This window comes from Cebus imitator, unplaced genomic scaffold, assembly GCF_001604975.1.
Source record: "Cebus imitator isolate Cc_AM_T3 unplaced genomic scaffold, Cebus_imitator-1.0 Scaffold181, whole genome shotgun sequence".
Taxonomy (NCBI): domain Eukaryota; kingdom Metazoa; phylum Chordata; class Mammalia; order Primates; family Cebidae; genus Cebus; species Cebus imitator.
The window spans coordinates 3585221-3607918 of NW_016107496.1; the positions used below are offsets into that span (position 1 = coordinate 3585221).

General features: G+C 42.3%; 1 protein-coding gene across 2 annotated transcripts in view; it reads left to right on the forward strand.

The window, feature by feature from the left end:
- The window catches only part of SCN8A (sodium voltage-gated channel alpha subunit 8), a 96349-nt gene that overhangs the window by 40268 nt on the left and 33383 nt on the right, over positions 1-22698 (forward strand). For both annotated transcript variants that reach the window (XM_017545694.2, XM_037744723.1), the window contains exons 5-10: positions 7496-7669; positions 10011-10367; positions 13191-13661; positions 14185-14302; positions 14841-14995; positions 17790-17963. In XM_017545694.2, coding sequence (XP_017401183.2) covers positions 7496-7669; positions 10011-10367; positions 13191-13661; positions 14185-14302; positions 14841-14995; positions 17790-17963 — 1449 coding nt within the window. The remainder of the gene's footprint in view (positions 1-7495; positions 7670-10010; positions 10368-13190; positions 13662-14184; positions 14303-14840; positions 14996-17789; positions 17964-22698) is intronic.

The following is a 22698-nucleotide window of genomic DNA, read 5'->3' on the forward strand; positions in this document are numbered from 1 at the left end:
AAAAAAAAAAAAAAAAAAAAAAAGAAATATCAGGTAAGTGAGACTATCTTCTTCACGTTGTATCTACCAGTTGGCACACAGCTTCCATTTGTCCCACTACTGGTGATGTTCATTTAATCACTGGATTAAATAGGTATCTGCCAGGCTTTTCACCTATAAAGTTACACTTCTTCCATTTACACTGAGTCCTCACTTAACGTCCTCAGTAGGTTCTCAGTTCTTGGAAACTGTGACTTTAAGCTAAATGATGTACTGTATAACAAAACCAGTTTTACCATGAGCCATTTGGAATGAACAAGAGTTAAGTTCCCATGGCATACGATACATCGTGTGGCTTACAGTTGATGTGTTCAAGAACCTATTGAGGACATTGAGTGAAGACTTACTATATACTTAATCAATATTTATGAGGAAGACACTTGGAAACTATTTAAATTTCCTGTTCATTCAGATTTTGATTTCTTCCTTTATTTATAGCAGTGTGGACTAATGGTTTTCTATTTTATCTGAGTTATAATCCATCTGATGTTTAGACGTCCTGTGATGTGGCCAGTGGGAGTCCCTACAAGCTGGCTTCTGATCCCTTTGACATGTCTTCATTACTTCCTGGCTTTCTGGTACCACAAGATATTCCAGGCTACTTTTGTGTTTTTCCTGCCCCAGGGCTGGAATCAGCCATTTCTCAGGAAGCCCTGAGTCTTTTAGTGGAAAAATGGCATTTAGAAGTAGAGATCTAGGCTGGGTATCAGCTAGGGCAGGAGGATCGCTTATAGTTTGAGACCAGCCTGGGCAACACAATGAGACCCCATCTCTAAAACAAAATAGAAAAGAAAAAAAAAGAAAGAGGTAAAGATCTGAGGTCTAGGAACGCATATTGTCATGGGAGCAGTATGCAGCCCCTCTTAGGACAGGACTAGCTGTTTCTGTTGAGCTAGCTCTGTATATTGAAAACCATGAGCTGATCCTGTCACTTCCAATTCTAATTCAGCACTGCAGGATTCTTTCTAGTTTTCTCCCTTTCTATATTTGTAACTCCTGCAACAATAAGAAACCTCATTGCCACTATTTTCGGTATACTTATTTGATCAAAAAGCCACTGTTACCTCTTATAGCATAGGTACTCTGATCACCCTGTTCAGGCTCTGGGTGCCTCCCACCCCTTCCGCACCTGAGCCATGTCTCCTTGTGGACACCTCCTCCCAATCCTCAGCTCAGACTCCACACCACAAGATATTCCAGGCTACAAGACACACCAGGCCACCTCACACATGGTTTGCCCCACCCTGCTCGGACCCTGATGCCTCACAGTAGGATTTCACCTTCATGAACATCCTTCTCACCCCACACCAGGCTTTCCCCACAGATAGAAGCTCTGTTTATTCTATACAGACTCTTAACATTCCTCGCCAGCCCACCCCTCCTCATCCTGCTAAGACTACCACCTGCCTGCATGAACACTCCTGGAAGTTCTCACCTTGCTCAGTGGCTTTATCCCAAACTAGGCGACACCCTCCTCACCCTGATGAACTCTCACACACTCACTGTCCACCTCCCTGTTTGGATACCTTCCTCACCCCACTCAGGATCTGACACCCCACATCAGGCCTTCCCCTACGAGTCCCTCCTCAGCTCACCTGACTCTGGCACCCTTTGTGGGTCTTGCCCTGCAGGGAGTCCTTCCTCAGCCCACTCTGGGATCTTCTCCTGAGGATGCTATCTTTACCTTGCTTAAGCTCTCACTCTGTCTGCTAAGTCCCCCACCCCTCAAGTGTGGACATCCTCCCATCCCACTTGGCCTTAACATCTATGTGGGGTAGCCGCTTCTCATCCCACTTCTGGCTGCCCGTCCTGGACTGTCCCCCAAAGCAGATGCCTCTCCTTGGCCCGCACAGGCTTTGACAGCCCACAACAGGATGTTCCCCTGCATGGACCTCCTTGCTCCCTTCCATGTCTGACTCCCCTTGCTGAGCTGCACCCTTCCTGGGGCTCCAGCACTGGGTAGCAGCCTCCCTTCACCTGCATGCCCACTTACAGCCTTCAGCACTGAGTGATTCAGGGGGAGGGGGATGGAAAGAGGAGCTAGGGCTTAATCTGACATGTAAGTTTAAGTTCTCAGATTCTAAGCAAAAGAAAAAAAGCAGAAAATTATTTTCCTCCTTCACCAAACATACGTGAATGTTATCATTTCTTAACTAGATTTCCAGCTAAAAGGAATTCTTTTCAGATTTTCATTTTTCTTTCATCTGTGCTTCTATAGCCCCATATGGACACTTCTATTTAAATACTTATCACATGATTTTTTGTTATTGTCCTGTCCCCTCCTGGTTGGGTAACCAATCATTTTAACTTGCAGAGGTCTGAGGAGGCCCTTACAGTTTTAAAACTAGGACAGTCCTTGTCAACAGGTATGAGCTGATCACCCTAACTGGAGATGCAGGATGCAAGACTTCAGTGTGAAAACTGGAAAACCAGGATGAGCTGGTCACTTACCTTCTGGTGACTGAGTTTCTAAGGAACCATTATTTTTCATGGTCACATATTGGATTTTTTTTAATGTCTCTATTACAATACACATAAAACTTTTAATCAATTGAGTTTGATTAACTTTGGGAGAGGATCTACTACAGAATAGGAGCTGATGAGCCCCTTTCTGAATATAAAGAGTGGAGCATGCCAGACCTACATGCTTTCTAATAAGCCTAAATTTTGTCTGCAGATGCAATTAGGGCCAAAGGATGTGTGTGACTTCCCCCCCGACCCTTCCCAAACCTCATAGTGACCCCTAAGTGAAATATACCCCAATGTTAGGACTATATAGGCTTTACTTGGTGACTGGCATTACAAGTTATCAGGCACATGCCCAGGGGCTTGTCCAAACTAGGCTAGACATGGCTCATGCCTGTCATCCCAGCTTTTTGGGAGGCTGAGGCAAGAGGATTACTAGAGCCTAGAATTTTAAAGCCACAGTGAGCTATGATCATGCCACTGCACCCCAGCCTGGGCGACAGAGCAAGACCCTATCTCAAAAGACAAAACACAACAAAACTCAAACTAGAAAGATATGATGACTGTGAATTCAGACTATTTTATGGAGAATAGAGAACCATTGTTTTATAGAATACTGTGAGGAGCTAAGGACTCCTTTATACTCTTAAATAAAAGTGCTGTGTCTATTGGTACTTACCATATTTGAAATTAAAACTGAGAAAATTTCTAAACATTCATTTTGTAATTAAAGAATTACAATAATATAACTAGGTGAGTCCCAGCTACTTGGGAGGCTGAGACAGGAGCATAGCTTGAGGCCAGAAATTTGATGCTGAAGTGCTCCAGGAACACACCTGAGAATAGCCATTGCTTTCTAGCCTGGGCAACGTAGTGAGACCCCATTTCTACAAAAATAAAAAAAATAACCAGACATGCAGCTCATGCTTATAATCCCAGCCATTCAGGATGCTGAGATGGGAGGATCACTTGAGCTCAAGAATTCAAGACTATCCTGGACAACATACCAAGACCCCATCTCTAAAATAAATAAATAAATATTACAATAATACACCTGTTACACATGAACATAAATAACATATTGATAGGGGAATATTTTCTAAGAAAAACTGGAAGAATGGCATTGTTTGACATTTTGCAAATCTCTTTCATGTCTAGTTGTGTTTTTTTGTTTTTGTTTGTTTGTTTTTAGAGGCAGAGTCACATTCTGTTGCCCAGGCTATAGTGTAGTGGCATGATCTTGGCTCACTGCAACCTCCTCCTCCTGGGTTCAAGTGATTCTTCTGCCTCAGCCTCCCAAATAGCTGAAATTATAGGTGCCCGCCACCATGCCTGGCTAATTTTTGTACTTTTAGTAGAGACAGGATTTCACCATGTAGGCCAGGCTGGTCTTGAACTCCTGATCTCAAGTGATCTGCCCACCTCGGCATCCCGAAGTGCTGGGGTTGCAGGTGTGAGCCACTGTGCCCAGCCTGATGATGTCTGGTTTAATGGAAGATAGCTAGATTCTCTTTTTCTGCTTCTACATTCAGTGTGTTGTGATGTGTTATTTTAGCTCAAGTATAGGAAGAAAAGTTAGCCTCACACAGATATGTACAGTAGTCCTCTCTTATCCAAAGGGGATACATTCCAAGGCCTCCAGAGGATGCCTGAAACCTCAGGCAGTATCAAGCCATACACACACATATACACATATATGTATGTATGTATGTATATTGTGTGTGTGTTTGTGTGTGTGTGTGTGTGTATATATATATATATATATATGTGTGTGTGTGTGTGTGTGTGTGTGTATATATATATATATATATATATATATATATATATACCATGTGTGTATATTTGTATATGTATATATATACAGTCACGTACCACATAACATTTTGGCCAATGACAGACTGCACGTCTGACAGTCACAAGATTATATACCATAAGATTATAATGGAACATATATAAAAACTTGTTATATGCTATTTGATATTGTCCTGAAGTAGGCAAAATGACTGATGTTAAGAAAAGGTGTTAGGACATTTGGTTTTCCATATTAAACATGTATATATGTATAAGGGCTAGGTTTGTGTAAGTACACTCTATAATGTTCACACAATGACTGAATTGCCAACAATCCATTTCTCAGAACATATCCCTATCATAAAGCAATGCATGACCATACTGTGTTCTGCGAATCTGATAACCAAGATGGCTACTAAGTGGCTAAAAGGTAGCGTATACAGCATGGATACACTGGGCAAAGAAATGAGTCACTTCCTGGGAGGGATAGAGTAGGACGGCTCAAGAGTTCATCGTGCTACTCAGAACAGTATGCAATTTAAAACTTAGGAATTGTTTATTTCTAGAATTTTTTATTTAATATTTTTGAACTGCAGTTGGCAGTAGGTAACTGCAACTACAGAAAGCAAAACCACAAATGGGGGGACTTCTGAAGTTGGAAAACAGAGGACCTTGTGCCTGCTGCATAAGAGCATAAATTCTAAGGTGAATATTTGGTGACATTCAGGAGAGCAACACTGTCTTGGTAATGTTACTACAACAGAATACCATAGACTGGGTAATTTGTAATGGACAGAAATTTATTTGGCTGACAGTTATTATCAGGCCTTGCTGCCCAACACTGTTGCATTGGGGATTAAGTTTTAACATATGATCTTTGGGGAACACATAAAAACCATAGCAGACAGTTATATATAATTGCTGATACACTGCATATAATTCTTCCCTTTCTCCTCCTTGGGAAGCATATCACAGTGCAAACAAGAGCAACATAGAATAACCTAAATATGCCCTTCTCAATTTTTAAAAAAGCAGTTCCTTCACACAACTAATAGTTATAGATGTATTTCGACATACACCCAACTGAAGGCAACACACCATGTGTTGAAACAACATGGTGGCTGACCTTTGTCACAGACAATTCCTGGTGCTAAGGGCCATTCATCCTGGTGACAGGCAACACCATGTAACTATGTCATTGTTGATTTCCCTTAGGAACCAGAGTTCCCACAGTGTAGATATTCCATGGTCAGTTAGCCAGTGCTTGTTCGTGAGCACTTCCTATGTGTTTACAAAGAACCAGTGGGATGAAAATCAAGTCTCTAGTTAGTGTGTTAGGCAGACTAGCATTTTATGTGAAGAAACCGCTAATGGGTTTACAGTAAGGGTGAAATGTATGTCAGGATTTGATGAGCTGTCTCTACTTTCTCTGAACTCACTCAGAGGGATGTTCCATCTATAGATGCTTAGCTTGTACCGTGAACTTTGATTTTACTTAACTGGATCTCTTTGGGGGATTTGTTTTTCAGTTTTAGGATACTGCATCTTCAATTTAGAAACATAAGGAACTACGGAAAACCATATGAACACCAAAAACCTATAGCTCACTTATCCATTTTGATGTATTTCAGTCATCATTCTGTTTTGTTTTAATTCAGTATATTTCCAAACAGCATCTATAATCTAAGTATTTTTTACTATTTTTCTTTTTGTCCTTAGACTATATCTTCAGTTTAAGGAAACTTAAACTGTTTCCTATGGAAACTTGGTGAACAGGTAGTTACAAGTACTAAGATATGACAGTTTTAAATCTGTTGTAAAAATAAGTCCTCTCCTCTAAAAACGTAATAGTCAGTAAGAGTCTGATGTTACATGGTCAGCCTAGAATGAAGGGATTGGTTTGTCAAAACTGGCATTCACGGGATTTGACCTTCATCCTGCATGTCACCTCCTAAAGCCTGCAAGATACAGAAGGTACCAGGAAGTGTAGGTATTCTGTCTGGCAGAAAAGTGGGAGACATATAATATAGGGAAGATGTCATTTTTACACACAATAAGCTACCAATCTAAAACATTTATTACATCATTGATTATCATGTTGAAAAAATCAAAAGGAAGCACCAAAGTCTTTAATAATAGGAAAATTATTTGAGAGTATTTACCCAACAGAATTTTATTTATTTATTTATGATTTATTTATTTGATAGGTCTTGGTCTGTTACCCAGGCTGGGGTGCAATGACACAATCCACTGCACTCTAGGTTGACTCACTGCAGCCTCTGCCTCCTGGGCCAAAGTGATTCTCTCACCTCATCCTCCCGAGTCCCTGGGACCACAGGCACGCACTACCATGCCCTACCAATTTTTGTATTTTTTGTAGAGACTGGTTTTCTCCCTGTTGCCAAGGCTGGTCTCAAACTCCTGGGCTCAAGTGATCTGCCCATCTTGGCCTCCAAAAGTTCTGGGATTACAGGAATGAGCCGTCGTGCCCAGCTGCCAGTAGAATTTTATACAGGCAATAGGAGTGAGAGTTGGGAGAACTGTGTAGCAACATGCATAGAGTTATATAAGTGAAAAATCAGACCCAAGATATTATGTATTCTATGATTTTCCAACTCTGTCAAAATACATGTGTATTTGAAAAAAAAAGAACAAAAAACAGAAAGAATACATAGAAATGATAGTTGTATATTATTTTCTACATTTTGCACATTTTGGGAATATTCTATGTTTTCACACCTTACAGCAAATGTCTAGGTTTGGTAAGACATATAATGTCAAATTAGCATTAATACTTTACTTTTCTAATCTAATTATAACGAGTGTTTTTTTAAGCAAACATCGCATTCAAATGACTGCTGACCCTTTGAGAAGAGTCACATTGTGTAGTATTGTCATTGCTACACAATGACACACATTGAGAATATTTTCTCAACTGTGCACTTGAACAGTGTCAGTTGAGTGGTTCTGGCAACAAAGATTGGAACTTTGGGGCTGGGGACTTCATTCAAGAGGAAAATAAGATTTTCCTGCATCAGATGGGGTGCTCATGAGACATCTAGGTATTGACGTCTTCAGATGTAGAATTTAACTAAGGTTAACTCTTGAGGTTTCTTGGACATGTTGTATTCAAAAATAATGATAAAGGCATTCTCTTTCTACCATTTCTTTTTCATACCCCCTGCATCCTCCTATTTAGGTTTTCACTGGAATTTTCACAGCAGAAATGTTCCTGAAGCTCATAGCCATGGATCCCTACTATTATTTCCAAGAAGGTTGGAACATTTTTGACGGATTTATTGTCTCCCTCAGTTTAATGGAACTGAGTCTAGCAGATGTGGAGGGGCTTTCGGTGCTGCGATCTTTCCGATTGGTATTCCATATTTCTCCAATTTCTTTTAACATTTCCTATCTTGCAGCTACTAGAAAGAGTTTTGCATAAATTAATTTCATGATTTTAAAAATATATAGTAACTGTATTTTACTCCCAATTGCAGTTATTTGGCTTAGCTACTAAAATACTGAAAATGTTCCTAAAATACCTGATATAGAAGTTAGTTGTTAAAAATCAATAAGCAAATAGAAATCAATTTTAAGAAGTTCTTCAAAAAATGCTGCTTAATCTAAGAGATGTGTAAGATGATAAGTGAAAAATAGGACCCAAGATACTGGATGAAGAAAATGAACTCTCCCAAGGGCCAATGAGGTCTAATTTGGGTTTGCTAGTGAATCTATTTTTTTTTTATCTGAAGATCTCCTTGAAATGGCAAGAATTTCTCCTTGTTCAAAAATGACTTTCTTCATTTCTTTGATCATGATAGATAGCCCTTCCAAAAAATGAGAATAAAGTAATGTTTTTTTAATACAGATGGTCCCCAACTTGCGATGGCTCAACTTACAATTTTTCAGTGTTACTTTGTGCAAAAGAGCAATACATGTTCAGTAGAAACCATACTTTAATATACATACAACCATTCTGTTTTTCTTTTTCAGTATAGTATTCAATAAATTACATGAGCTATTCAATACTTTATTATAAAATGAGCCTTGTATTAAATGATTTTGGCCAACTGTAGGCTAATGTTAAGTGTTCAGAACATGTTTAAGGTAAGCTAGGCTAAGATGTAATGTTCAGTAGGTTACATATATTAAATGCCTTTTTTTACTTACAGCATTTTCAACTTACAGTGGGTTAATTGGGACATAACTCCATCATAAGTCAAGGAGCATCTCTATTATATTGAAATTAGTTGTTGAACATTGGCTTTATTTCCCCTAACGTTAGCTAAAAATAAGTTTTTATTAATGTATTTGAGGTAGTTAATGTTTAAGTTACTAAAGTGACTCTGCAAGAATAGTTCATGGTATTACACATTCATGGTATTACATGAACAGCTACCTATAAATATAAGCATAAGTGATATCCTGACAAATCCCTCTGAGAAACTGAGCTACCTTGGGGGTATCCCACTCAGACAAAGGTCACTACTGCTTCCCTGGCATCAGAATTGCCTCAGATTTTTCACTCCCTATTGGGAAAATAAGCACTCGCAGCAGAAAAGATTAAAGGTTTCTTCATTGAGATATTCAGCAATTCTAAGACAGAATTGGAAAAGAGTGAAACTATTTGTAAAACAGAGATTTCACTCGGTCCAAGTCACAAATAACATCTACCAAATTTCTGAAACCTCTGTTAACTACTCTTTGGTTAGGATCCAGTCCACAGTGGACTTTTTGATAATAGTTATTATCTAGGTGGCAAAAGAAAGGATTGAGAGAAGCCTTTGAACTTACATATTTTTTTAATTTTTTTATTTTTATTATTATTTTTTGAGACGGAATCTCGCTCTGTTGCCCAGGCTGGAGCACAGTGGCGTGATCTCGGCTGACTGCAACCTCCACCTCCCAGTTCAAGTGATTATTATGCCTCAGCCTCCCAAGTAGCTGGGATTATAGGCGTGCACCACCACACCTGGCTAATTTTTGTGTTTTTTATTAAAGATGGCATTTCACCATGTTGCTGAGGCTGGTCTCAAACTCCTGGCCTCAAGTGATCCGCCTGCCTCAGTCTCCCAAATGCTGAGATTACAGACATGAGCCACCGCACTCTGCCAGTATAGGCTCTTTTCATAAGATGACTGATGTATGTGGAACTGCCCCTGTTTGAGAGTTACGCTTTTCCTCCAAGTTATTTGAAGCATATCACAAAGGTTTTTTTTTTTTTTTTTAAATCAGCCATTGATTATTTATTGGCAAGGAAAAGAGATATCTAGAATTTTTTAATGTTTGCTTTTTTAAGGAGACAGATTTTTTACACTCTCCTTACCATACTAGTCTTTTGGTTTCCTACAAATAACATTTTCCTTCACTTGTCCTGTGAGAAGTCAAGGGAAAATCAGCAGGAAAGGGATGTGTTCACGTGTGGGTTTTGAAAAGGCAGATTGACTCAGATCTAAAGCAAGGGACTAAGGCAGTATTCCTGGTTCCTAGTTATAAATGTTTCATCTACTGTGAAATTAATCAGTTTTCCCTTATTTATGTCTCAGTCTCTCCCCCATTTAGTCTGAGACACTGTTAGAAAGTCCTGGAAATTTCCCAAGGGTGCTCAATAAATGTAATCCAGTCTTACTAATTTTATGTTTTTATTTTAGCCATGTGGTGAGAAAATTGATTGAGTATCATGTGTTTTTTTGTTTGGGTTTTTTTTTCTTTAGCTCCGAGTCTTCAAATTGGCCAAATCGTGGCCCACCCTGAACATGCTAATCAAGATTATTGGAAATTCCGTGGGTGCCCTGGGCAACCTGACACTGGTGCTGGCCATTATTGTCTTCATCTTTGCCGTGGTGGGGATGCAACTCTTTGGAAAAAGCTACAAAGAGTGTGTCTGCAAGATCAACCAGGACTGTGAACTCCCTCGCTGGCACATGCATGACTTTTTCCATTCCTTCCTCATTGTCTTTCGAGTGTTGTGCGGGGAGTGGATTGAGACCATGTGGGACTGCATGGAAGTGGCAGGCCAGGCCATGTGCCTCATTGTCTTTATGATGGTCATGGTGATTGGCAACTTGGTGGTTAGTACTAATTTGTAGATATTTTTGTTCTATACCCTGAACATTCTACCCTTGGCCCAGAAGCCCAGTCTGCTTAGTCCTTCTACTGCCCGTCATGTTTGTTGATGTTTTATTCCTTCTTGGCCCAGGAACCCTAAGGTACAAATGAAAGAGAGGAAACAGATACTTACAGAGTGCCGACTTAGTCATGACCCCCACAACTTGTCAACCCTTTTCATACAGTAAGAAAGCAAACTCAGCAAAATTAAGTGACTTCCCCAAATAAATATAGAGCTTATATTTGAACCTAGACTTCAAAGTTTGTGCTCTTTCACCTACAGAAGGCTTCCTTTTTCTTAACCATGATTTCTCATCTTTGGCACTGTTGACATCTTGGGCTGGATAATTCTTTGTTGTGGACTGTCCTGTGCATTGTAGGATTTAGCAGCATCCCTCCTGGCTCTACCCACTAGATGCCAGTAGCATCCTCAGAGTTGTGACAACCAAAAATGTCTCCAAACACTGCCAGATGACCCTGGGGGGCAAAATTGCCCTCCATTGAGAGCCACTGCTCTAAACCATCTTAGAGTTTTATTTAATTTATATAAATGACAAACCACTTTCTTGCTTTACTTTGATCTGTCCACCTACTCTCTTCTACCTCTGTGTTTAGAATAGTCACCAACAGATCTTGACACTTTGTTTCTTGAAGTGTGATCTGAGGACTAGCGGCAACAAGATCACTTGAGAGTGTGTTAGAAATCCAGAATTCTAAGCCCCAAATCAGAACTACTGAATTAGAACCTGCATTTTTAACAAGATCCTTATGTAACTCATATGTACACTAAAGTTTGACAAAGAACTGTCTTACAGATCAGGCCCCCAATCCCATCTGCAAGTGCAGGGCAAAGAGGACTGGAAGAAGACAAGCTTATCTGTCCCTTACACGCTCATCCACATTAGTTCTCTTCCCTTTTCTGCCATAGAGAAGCATGACAGTAAAAGGTTCCTACTTCCCAGCCTCCGAGCCAGCTACAGCTATTCTGTTCTTCCATTTGACCTACAAAAAATAGCTACTGTAATGTTTAATTCTTCCTGTTCTCCATTCCCAGCCACCTTTCCCTCAGTCCTAATCCCTCTAGTCTTCTCACTCCTGCAGTGACTATAACAATGGCTTCCTGATAGGTAGTATGTTCAACATTTCCCAGCCCTGACTTTGCCACCCTTTCTTCACTCTCCTGTTCTCAGTTGTGTCAAAGACATATCCCATGGCTGTCTCCAGATACCTGAGCATTTGACAAAAATCAGCTGTTACTTCTACCCCCTGATGACACTTTCTAAGCTCCCCTTTGCCCAGTAGTCCCTCTGCCCGTCTAGTTTCTAGGAACCTGTAACTTTGGATTATTTTCTGTCTCTTTTCCCTCCACTCCCAGTAAATAGCTGATATGTCTTAAATGCATCCTTCTTCATAGTATATCTATGGAAATCTTTCTTCATAGTATCTAAGATCTGCCCCTTCCTTTGCATTTCTATAATTCATTTAGTACTTTATAAAAGTGCGGTCCCAAGACCACCTGCATCATAATTACACAAGTTTCACTCACAAGAAAAGGCCAAGTCCCAGGCCCTACACCAAATCTACTGAATTCGAATCTCTTAGAGTAGGCTAAGGAAATATTTTTAACAAACATCCACACCCCTCACTCCCTTAGATTCTAATGCATGCTAAGATTTGGGATTTCTGTAGCCTAATCCAGACCCTTATGAACTCATGCATGTAACAGCCACCTAACTTCTGTCCTTCCCTTCTGTATGTAGCTAGTCTGAATGACTTTTTCAAATCTCTGTCATCATCTGTGACTCCTTTACTCAAGAACCAGTAGTGGATCTAATTAAATAAAATTCAGATCCCTCAGCCTGGCCTTCAAAGCCCTCTCCAACTCACCTGCATTTTACCAACCATGTTCCTTTTTAATTCTACAAATGGTGCAGATAATCCAAAAACTTATAGTTCATTTATTGTTTCCCCCCTCCCACTCTGCACATCACTGTTATCTCCACCTAAAATGTGTGCCTTACTCTTCTTCCCAAGTATGACAAAGTAAGGACCAAGTATAAATCAAGAAGTGAGCACCTCTCCCACTCCTAAAATGTAAGTCTTAATAAAAATAATTAATCTTAATGTTCAATGTAGTAAAATAGGAGATTAAAACAAAAACAAATAAAGCTTGTATCTGATGGCTTGACATTTGGCTATGCAACAGAACATAAAAGTCACCATCACTGTCTTGAAAAAGCGATTTTATTTTTATAAATGTTAGGAAAACAAAATTTATTCTTAAAATATCATAACATGAAGTACATTTCAGTTCTTGATTTTGTTGTATGAAAGGATGGCACTTCAAGCCTAATTTTTTTTCTGACATGGGTGCTCTAAGACAGCTTCTGCTTGTGAACACGTGGCATCTATGCTCTTCGTGACCCTCCCCAGTAATTACATTCACCTTTTTATTTTCATTTTGGGGAAATTTCCTTCCAAAATGGATACAGCTTTGGTTTTTTCTGATTATGAGAAGTAATATATTTTGGGGTACATATATATATATATATGTAAAACTATTAAAGACCCAAGAAAAGAGGTGCTAAACTCCTTGTATTACAACCAAAAACAAACACATCCCCACCTGGTGACATGAGCATTTAAAATACTATGTGGGCCAAACACAACACAACAGAGCCTCTTTGAGTCTGTCACGTAAAGTCCATTGGCTTCCAGTTTGCAACCCTGCATCTGGTGGATAACTTTCCTACATTTGTTCCTTTTTTCCAATGCTACTGGCATAGGTGCTGAACCTGTTTCTGGCCTTGCTCCTGAGCTCCTTCAGTGCAGACAACCTGGCTGCCACAGATGACGATGGGGAAATGAACAACCTCCAGATCTCAGTGATCCGTATCAAGAAGGGTGTGGCCTGGATCAAACTGAAGGTGCATGCCTTCATGCAGGCCCACTTTAAGCAGCGTGAGGCAGATGAGGTGAAGCCTCTGGATGAGTTGTATGAAAAGAAGGCCAACTGTATCGCCAATCACACTGGAGCAGACATCCACCGGAATGGCGACTTCCAAAAGAATGGCAATGGCACAACCAGCGGCATCGGCAGCAGCGTGGAGAAGTACATCATCGATGAGGACCATATGTCCTTCATCAACAACCCCAACTTGACTGTGCGAGTACCCATTGCTGTGGGCGAGTCAGACTTTGAAAACCTCAACACAGAGGATGTTAGCAGCGAGTCGGATCCTGAAGGCAGCAAAGATGTAAGATCCCAGCCTAGAAACAGCCTTGATCCTGTGTGAGAACAAACAGGGTGCTGTCAGCCTTGGGCATTGTTTCAAGTATGGGCTTGGTAGAGAGATTCTGGAATAACCAATTTATTTTGAGAACTAATCCCACCCTCCCATTATCATTCTAGGCCTTTCCTAGATGAAGTGGATTCCTAAGATGATCCTGGGCCCACCTCTGTCACTTCTGGATCATGTGGGTCAGAGGCTGGAATAAGCCCTCCAGTACTTCCTTGCCATTCATCTGACCTATAACCCTGAAACCAACCTATAGCCACATTTAGCTTTGGGTGGGTCACTGTCTTGGTTTTGATGTTATATCCCATCCGGACAGAAGTTTTGAGGGCCTGTGGATATAGTTTGCTTATCATGAATTGTAGTAAGAATTCTAGAGAAAAGTCAGAGCTGGCGCATCATCCCCGCCAGAGGCAGAATTCTCAGTGTGTAATGGGCATGTTGCTGCAGAGCTGCCTGATCTCCCTTTTCCTTGCATGTCTAGAAACTAGATGACACCAGCTCCTCTGAAGGAAGCACCATTGATATCAAACCAGAAGTAGAAGAGGTCCCTGTGGAACAGCCTGAGGAATACTTGGATCCAGATGCCTGCTTCACAGAAGGTGAAAGGGGGCGAGGAGGGGATGGGCTTGGGACATTCATGTTGCTCACAGACACAGTTCCACCAGGGCTAGTGGTGGACGAGGGGCGGCTCAGTGGCTATCTTCATAACTTTGCCCCCACCCCACCATTTTGAAGGAAACTTAGATTGTTTCCCCTATTTGTATCTGACAAGTATATAACAAGTTTCTATTCTCACACTTGTCATTGTCCGTTTTCTCTTGGCATCAGCCCGAAAGCTTCCATTAGAGAGGCTTGTTCTGTCATGGCTGTGCCTGCCTCCTGACTACACTTTCCTCCTCCCTCTCACTGCTTCTTTGTAGGACATCTTGACTCCAGAGGGCCTTGCCCCATTAGCCTTTGCAGCATAGCCTCAGCCCTGCCACCCTCTCCATTTCTGAATCAGACATTCTGATTCAGCCACTGTCCTCCCGGCTGTGTGGTGGGGCAGCACCCGGCAGGGCCTGGGAGATGGAGGAGAGGGCAGGTCTGGGCGGGGCACATTTCCACGGTCTGACCTGCCTCTCCCGCTGGTGCCAGGTTGTGTCCAGCGGTTCAAGTGCTGTCAGGTCAACATTGAGGAAGGGCTAGGCAAGTCTTGGTGGATCCTGCGGAAAACCTGCTTCCTCATCGTGGAGCACAACTGGTTTGAGACCTTCATCATCTTCATGATTCTGCTGAGCAGTGGCGCCCTGGTGAGGTCCAGGGGAGTGTGCGATGAGGGATTGGCTGGGGAAGGGTATAGAGAAGCCAGTGGGAAAATGCTAAGGCCCAAGCCCAGGGGCTCTGAAAACAGATTGCCTGTGGCCCCAAGAATAGTGATCTGTTAAAGTTCTTTGGGCTGGTGCTTTGAGCCTGTGGGATTAGAGTCCACATTGTTCACATCCTGATCCTCTATAGATTTAGCACTATCCCCATCATGTGTCCCCACTGCCTGGTTTACCCCATCCTTAGCAGTCCCTAAAATGAACTTCCCTCTCTCACCTAATACCCCAAATCTTTTGTTCTTTGCTTTATAGTTACCCAGGATGGGAGGGAGGTATTCCTCCACTCACCATCCCTTCACAGCCTACTGGATTTGGAGAACCCATGGCATTAGCAAGTGTTTAGAGTCAGATCCCTGATACAAAGATTATCTATATTCACATTGTCCTAAGTGCTTATTAATCAGTGAAACATACAAGGCCCTGAACACACAGGCTCCTCCCCTGCTGAGACTAATTATCCTGGCATTGCTTTTACTTTTATAACTGAGGGCACCTGGACAGGGTCTGGAATGAGGGAGTTGCTTGCTAGTTGGATGGTTTTGAGGACAGGAGGGACTAGAGAGAGTATACACTTTCCTTTTCCTTAAGTGAAAGGTGAAGAATGCGTAATGTTGAAGTGTGTTTAAAGAAGGTGGGCACATTCATGTAGGTGTGGAATCAAAGCTTAATCTGGAAGCATAAATAAATAAATAAATAGCAAGGGAGAAACCCCAAATTCAATGTTAAAGATTTTGACAATGACTTGGGAAGTTTCACTGACTTGTGAGGCAGGAGAATAAGAAAAGATGAGAGAGGCAGCAGTGTGTATTAAAGACAAGCCCAAGGGTGAAGAAGACAGCTTTCATGGAAGGGATCATGGGAAGTGAGGGAAGGTTTACAGGAAGGTGTCAGGATTAAAGTAGGAGGCAGAAAAGATGGCCTGGTAGCCACCGATCTGAGTGCAGGGGAGCCAGACCACCCCACCTGCCCCTGGGTCATTTGTTGCATCAACGAGCATTCATGCAACACTTCCTGAGATGCCTCAGAGGCACCCGAAATGACAGCATGGTCTCTGCCCTTGAGAAAAAAAAAATCAGACTAAGGCGAGTGACTGGAGAAAGGCGTCCTGTTATTGTTTTCATTGTTATTCTTCAAATCTAGTGAACAAAAACCTAAAATAACGGAGAATATGACCCATCATTTCGTTCTTCTCTTTCCCGTCTCTACAAAAAAAGATTAAAGCAGTAGTGAACCAAAAGCTTTGAACTTTCTTTACTGCTCACCTTTGACAATTTTTATTTGTCGTAATGATTAGGCAGAAGGTATTTGATTCAGTACATGCAGACCCTGTGCAACAGTAAGCATGAGATTTAAGAAAAGCAAAGTGAAGACACAGCATTTTAGCTGTGTTCAAGAAGAAAATGTCCAAGCAGAAACTAGAATGTGGTTATGATGGGACTTCAGAGGGTGGAGATTAGGGCCCTCAGTTACATGAGATCAATCTTGGGCATCTCACATACCTTGGATTAGAGAAGGGATTTCTAACAGATGGGGTTAAGGGGAAACCTGACTTGGAAGCTGTTGCCTTTTTGATTGAGCCAAGGGGATTTATGTGTACCAAGACCCTGAGTAGAACTGTGGAACCCATCATCCCTGTCCCACTCCCCATTGATGAAAGAGGAGCACCTGATATCCATATGCCTCCATTTTGGAAGATGAAGCTGCAGACCACCCAATTCTATTCTTCCTTCTGGAGCTATTCAGAGCAGGCACCTCCTCCCACTTGTATCACAGAGGACTTCCTCCCCACCTCCACAGGTTTTCCCATGCTTTAGGAATTCCCTCCTCTTGGCACCACACCTGTAGAGTCCACCACTCTGCAGATGGGAATGCTCACACCTCTGTATAAGGGATTATCCCATTCATGAATGCCAAAGAAAGAAAGTAGTGCTAAGATGTTCTTCACCTGGGTGTCTCCCACCCCTGTGACCCTCCACCCGTACTGTGGTGTCAAGGGGCTAAAAGGAGGAAAGGAAAGATTTTGTCATGTCTTTTATATATAGTGTTGGTGAGGATGTGGAGAAATTTAAACACTCATATGTGGCTGGTAGGAATGTGAAATGATGCAACCACTTTGGAGAACAGTTTGGCAGTTCCTCAAAAAATTAAACACAGAGTTACCATATGACTCAGCAATTCCATTCCTGGGCATATGCCCTAGAGAATGAAAACATGTCTACATAAAAACCCATACCCAGAGGTTCACAGCAGCATTGTTCACAATAGAAACAACACAAAATAGAAATATCACACATGTCCATCAGCTGATGAATGATAAACAAAAATGTGGTATATCCATATATTGGATTATTACTCAGCCATAAGAAGGATAGGTGAGTGGTTTCCTAGGGCTAGGGAGTTGGGCAATTAGGGGGTGATTGCTAATGAGTATGGGGGTTCTTTTGGAGGTAATGAAAATGTTCTAAAATTGATTGTGGTGATGGATGCGCAAATCTGAATATACTAAAAGCAGTTTTAAATGGCTGAATTTTATGATATGTGGATTATAACTCAATAAAGCTGCCAAAAAATAAAAAGCCTGTTTTGTGGGGGAGTAAAGTGAAGGAGACAGGGAGCTGATAATAGGCCAGCCCACGTGGGAGAGCTGCCTGAGGATAGCAGTGCTCCATGTGGCCTGCTTGCCTTTAAGCACTATCATAGGCAGCTGCTGCCTTTCTTTTAGGCCTTCGAGGACATCTACATTGAGCAGAGAAAGACCATCCGCACCATCCTGGAATATGCCGACAAAGTCTTCACCTATATTTTCATCCTGGAGATGTTGCTCAAGTGGACAGCCTATGGCTTCGTCAAGTTTTTCACCAACGCCTGGTGCTGGCTGGACTTCCTCATCGTGGCTGTAGGTGTCTTGCTTTCTGTTTCCCACCCCTTACAGCAGGAACACAGAAATAGGGATTTCTCTCCTTCTAATGGCAGTAGCTGCCTTGGGCCCAGGTTAGAGATGGAGATGGAGATGTACGTGTGGGTAAAGTTCCTTTCATAGCACTCAGATCTTCATTTTAGGAAGGGGAACTCTGAAGTCCCTGCATTTGCTCCAGGGGGACTAACCACCCAACTCTTTAGTCTGGTGGGTTTGGCTTAACTGAGATTCAGAGATTAGGAGTGAGAAGTGGGATCACTGATCTCAAAGGCCCTTGTTATTTGGCTGGGGACAGGAAAGTTCTTGCCCCAGGCCAGCAGGACATCCTCTTTCTGTGGCCAGGAGAAGGGATGGAAGAATGAGATGGGGGCTGCTGGCACAAAGGTGGTAGTGGGATTTCCCTGGTCTCTCCTGCTGACCATTCCCGTGAATGCTTCCACCCACTCAAGTCTTGATACCAGACTCATCCAAACAAGTCAGTTTATCAGGAGAGGGGCGTTCACACCGAAATAAAGTCCCCCCTTCTTCCCACATGTTGCCATTCTACAGTGATCATGAAACTTGAGAAATCCTTTTTTCCTCCAGGTTCCAAGACCATCTCCGAGGTTTGCTGGCCATGACCTCCTGTGTTTTTTTCAGGTTGGAAGCGGCATCCTCTCTAACTCTTCCTCACTCCACCAGCGCTTGTCCCTTGTTGGCTTTACTAAGGAGGATGACTGTTCTCTTATTCTGTATAATAACTAAAGCTTCTTTCTTTCAGCCAAATCAGCATTTAAAAAAAAAACGATGAATGGGGTTTGTAGGAGCAGGGCCTGTGGAAAATTTACTTCCTTCTGAGGGCTGTTAAGTGCCAAGAAAGTAGAGTGGTGGAGGCTAGGCTGGTCATGTAGAATGCAGGTTTCAATGGCTGCATGGTGAACTACCTGTAGAGTGCCTCTGGGATCCAGGATAGAGCAGCGTAGAAATCACTCTGATGGCAGGTGCCCAGCACTGAGCCAGTAATGATTTCTGCTCTATAAATGCATTTCCTTCCCAGTACTGTAGTTTGTAGTTTCCATGCTTAGTGATCACTTCCCAAAACTGTCACTCTGCCCCCAGTTGCATCCCCATTTCAAAAAGCCAGACTTTGGGAAATGCCTAAATGAGGTGAGGAGGCCAGCCCTGAGGGGACCAGTGTGAGACCCACCCAGCGAGAGATGTTAGCACTCCCTTCAGCAACTCTTGATAACATCCTGTGATGGAAGGACCTGTCCCTCCCACAGACAGAAAGCTGGAGCTCTAAGACTTAAAGACTGGGCTTGAGATAAGGCCTAGAGAGCCACAGTGAGAATAGGCCAGTTCTCTTTCTAGAGAAAGGGGAAGTGCCATGGAGTCTTCATTTCACAGTAGCTCCTCAGGACTGCCTAGCATCAGGTGAGACACCTGAATTCAAACTAGTACTCCCAGCTGCCTGGGGAGGCTGTGATTTGAAACAGAGCTTCCCCACCATGACCTACCCTCTCATTCTTCCTCTTCTCCCTAGGTTGAGCTACCCAGAATTTGAGGCTATCCATCAGGTACCCCACATGACCCTGCTAAACAAATAAGCTGCTAAAGCACTAACAGTCCCACACATTAGCATTTAATTATGTTTCGAGATGAGGTCTTACTCTGTAACCCAACCTCAAGTGCAGTGGTGCCGTCTCTGCTCACTGCAGCCTCTGCCTCCTGGGTTCACACGATCCTTGCACCTCACCCTCCCGATTAGCTGGGACTACAGGCAAACACCACCACACCTGGCTAATTTTTGTATCTTGGGTAGAGATGGAGTTTCATTGTGTTCCCCAGGCTGGTCTCGAATTCCTTGGCCTCCCAAACTATTGGGTTTACAGGCATGAGCCACTGTGCCCAGCCAGCATTTATTTTGCGAATACTTTTATGACTTTTTATACAACGTGAAAGGGGGTAAAAAGCTTAGGACAGGCATGCAGCCAACTGACACTAATTCATAAGCCCCTCTAGCTTTGTGGAGGTTGCTGGATCATTACATTACTGTGGTGCCTAGCTGGCTCCTGTGAAGACCTCTGTGCCAGTTATTGTAAACAACATAACCGAATGCCATTATCTGTGTAGAATTGCTCTAGAAGCAATATGGAGAAATTCAGGGATAAGACAAGCATGGTCCCAGCTTCTGGGGAGCTGACTCTAGCTTCCACAGCAACTGTGGCCTGATTCCAGGCTTGTGCTAGGTAGGGGTAGAGCCCCAGGCCATCACAGTGGCTCCACTGGCTGCCACTTTTGAGTTGTAGATGGACGATAAGTCTTGGATTGTCACCTGAACAGCTGGAACTGCTGGACTTTTTGGTGTCCATTTGAGAAAAGTATCTGGTTTCTTTGGCATTTTAGAATATCCAGCAGGTTAGGTCCTAGCTTAGTACCATCCACTGGTGACTTGATTTCTGAGTCTGCTATTCATCACATTCGTTTCCCTAATTGATTTTCATTCTTCCTTGTTGTCCCTAAAGCTGTCAGTACTTTTCATAGGCATGGGATTATCCAGATGACTTCCGAGGTTAATTCTTTTTGTTTATAAGCCATATGCGTTCCCAAACAAGAAAAACATTCTGTTTTCCCAGGTCCTTGGCTGCATTGGAGATCATGTCCTGTAAAAGAATTTTGTCATCTTTTCCCCAGGACATTTATCCCACCACGTGTAGAGATTAGCAATCCTGTCAGTTCCAGAGATGGGGGCTTGCAGAGACCACTTGCCTCATCCTGAATTCAGACTGCTGAAAACGTTCTCCATTTGAAAATATTCACATCAGTTTGGAAAAGTCACCTAATATCTTTCCTCCTTTTTTTCTAGCCTCCAACCACAGATGCCCTGAATTTTTTTATTTTAAGAATTTTTTTAGATAGGTCTCACCCTGCTGCCCAGGCTGGAGTGCAGTGACACAATCATGGCTCACTGTAGCCTCAAGCAGCCTTCCCACCTCCGCCTCCTGACTAGCTGGGACTACGGACATGTGCCATGGTGCCTGGCTTGATGCCCTGAATTTGATGTCTCCTCGATTCCTTTTTTTTTTTTTTTTTTTAGGTTTGATTCTTTCGTTAAAAAGTACTTTAATCAATGTTAGGATTATCTCCAGCAAGGGCTTAACAGAGACTTGGAGGATTATAAGAGAGCCCTCAACTGCTAAAGAATAACCCAGATAAGACTCTTATTGATCCTGTCCTGGGCCAGATTAGTCAGCTGAGTACCAGCTTATCTCTCAGCAACATTTAGAGCCAACCACTGAATTGGCCTTTAGACCTCCTCCTTCATTCTCCACACTGTGGACCTATTTGTTATCAGATAAGTCACCTACCCTGAAGGGCTGGGATCTGCTTACCTGTGGTACCTATAGCCACTCAAAACTTAGTTTCTTGCAATCTTTACCTGACAAAATTTCATAAGATGAAGCTGACCCAAGGGACGGTTGAGCTCACGTACTTGGTTGAGAAAGGATAGCTTCCCTTCAGATATACCTATTGAGGCATCATGAAGTATCTGGCAACTTTCAATTATTTTGGAGTTAAAAGTTGGCTGACACCTCCATATAAATTCTTACTGATAATGATGGATGGATGGAGAGAAAGGGATTGTTTGGTGCTACTGCGTTCTAGATAAGGCATTTGTGGCCCTTATTTTAGGCAGGCATTGAATTCTGGACCATCTGCCTTTCACAGAAAATCAGGGTAACTTAATAGGGCAACATTTACTTCCAGATTTGCTTTGGACACTGCCCAGGGCTTCAGAGAAAATACTTACACGGATGGATTATGAGCACATGCATAGATCAAGGTTCATACCCCTCTTTTTATTTTTTATTATTTTTTTTTGAAATGGAGTTTTGCTTGTATTGCCCAGGTTGAAGTGCAATGACACAATCTCTATGCACTGCAACCTCTGCCTCCCGGGTTCAAGCAATTCTTCTGTCTCAGCCTCCCAAGCAGCTGGGATTACAGGCATGTGCCAGCATGCCGAACTAATTTTCTTTTTGTATTTTTAGTGGAGACATGGTTTCACAATGTTGTCCAGGCTAGTCTTGAACTTCTGACCTCAGATGATCCACCTGCCTCGGCCACAACATCCAGCTGTACCCATTTTTAAATCAAAACCTTTAAACCAGCTCATTCTGACCCTTGGTAGGTCATTGACCTTCCACTTCTTCCCCCTGCCAGTCATGCTGCTTAATTATAAATATCTTCATTTTTTTTAAAAGTGTGTGTGTGTGCAATTCACAGACGCAGGATCAAAGAATTAAAGCCATAGGATACAGATAAAAAGCAGCAAATGAAACTAAGTTATAGATTGTTTCTTTTTATCCTCTCTAAAAATTTTTTTTTTTTTAAATACCAATTTAAGTAAGCTAAGCTGATCTGCAACCACCACTTCCCAGTAGGAAGAATTTAAGAGCCACTGATGGAAATATCTTAACCTATCCTAGAATTTGTGTTGTAAGAAACCCAGAACCCAGCCAGGCATGTGGCTCAAGCCTGTAATCCCAGCAGTTTGGGAAGCCAAGATGGGTAGATCACCTGAGGTCAGGAGTTTGAGACCAGCCTGGCCAACACGGTGAAACTTTGTCTCTACTGAAAATACAAAATTAGCTAGGCATGCTGGCACATGCCTTGTAATCCCAGCTTCTCACCCAGGAGTCTAAGGCAGGGAGAATTGCTTGAACCCTGGAGG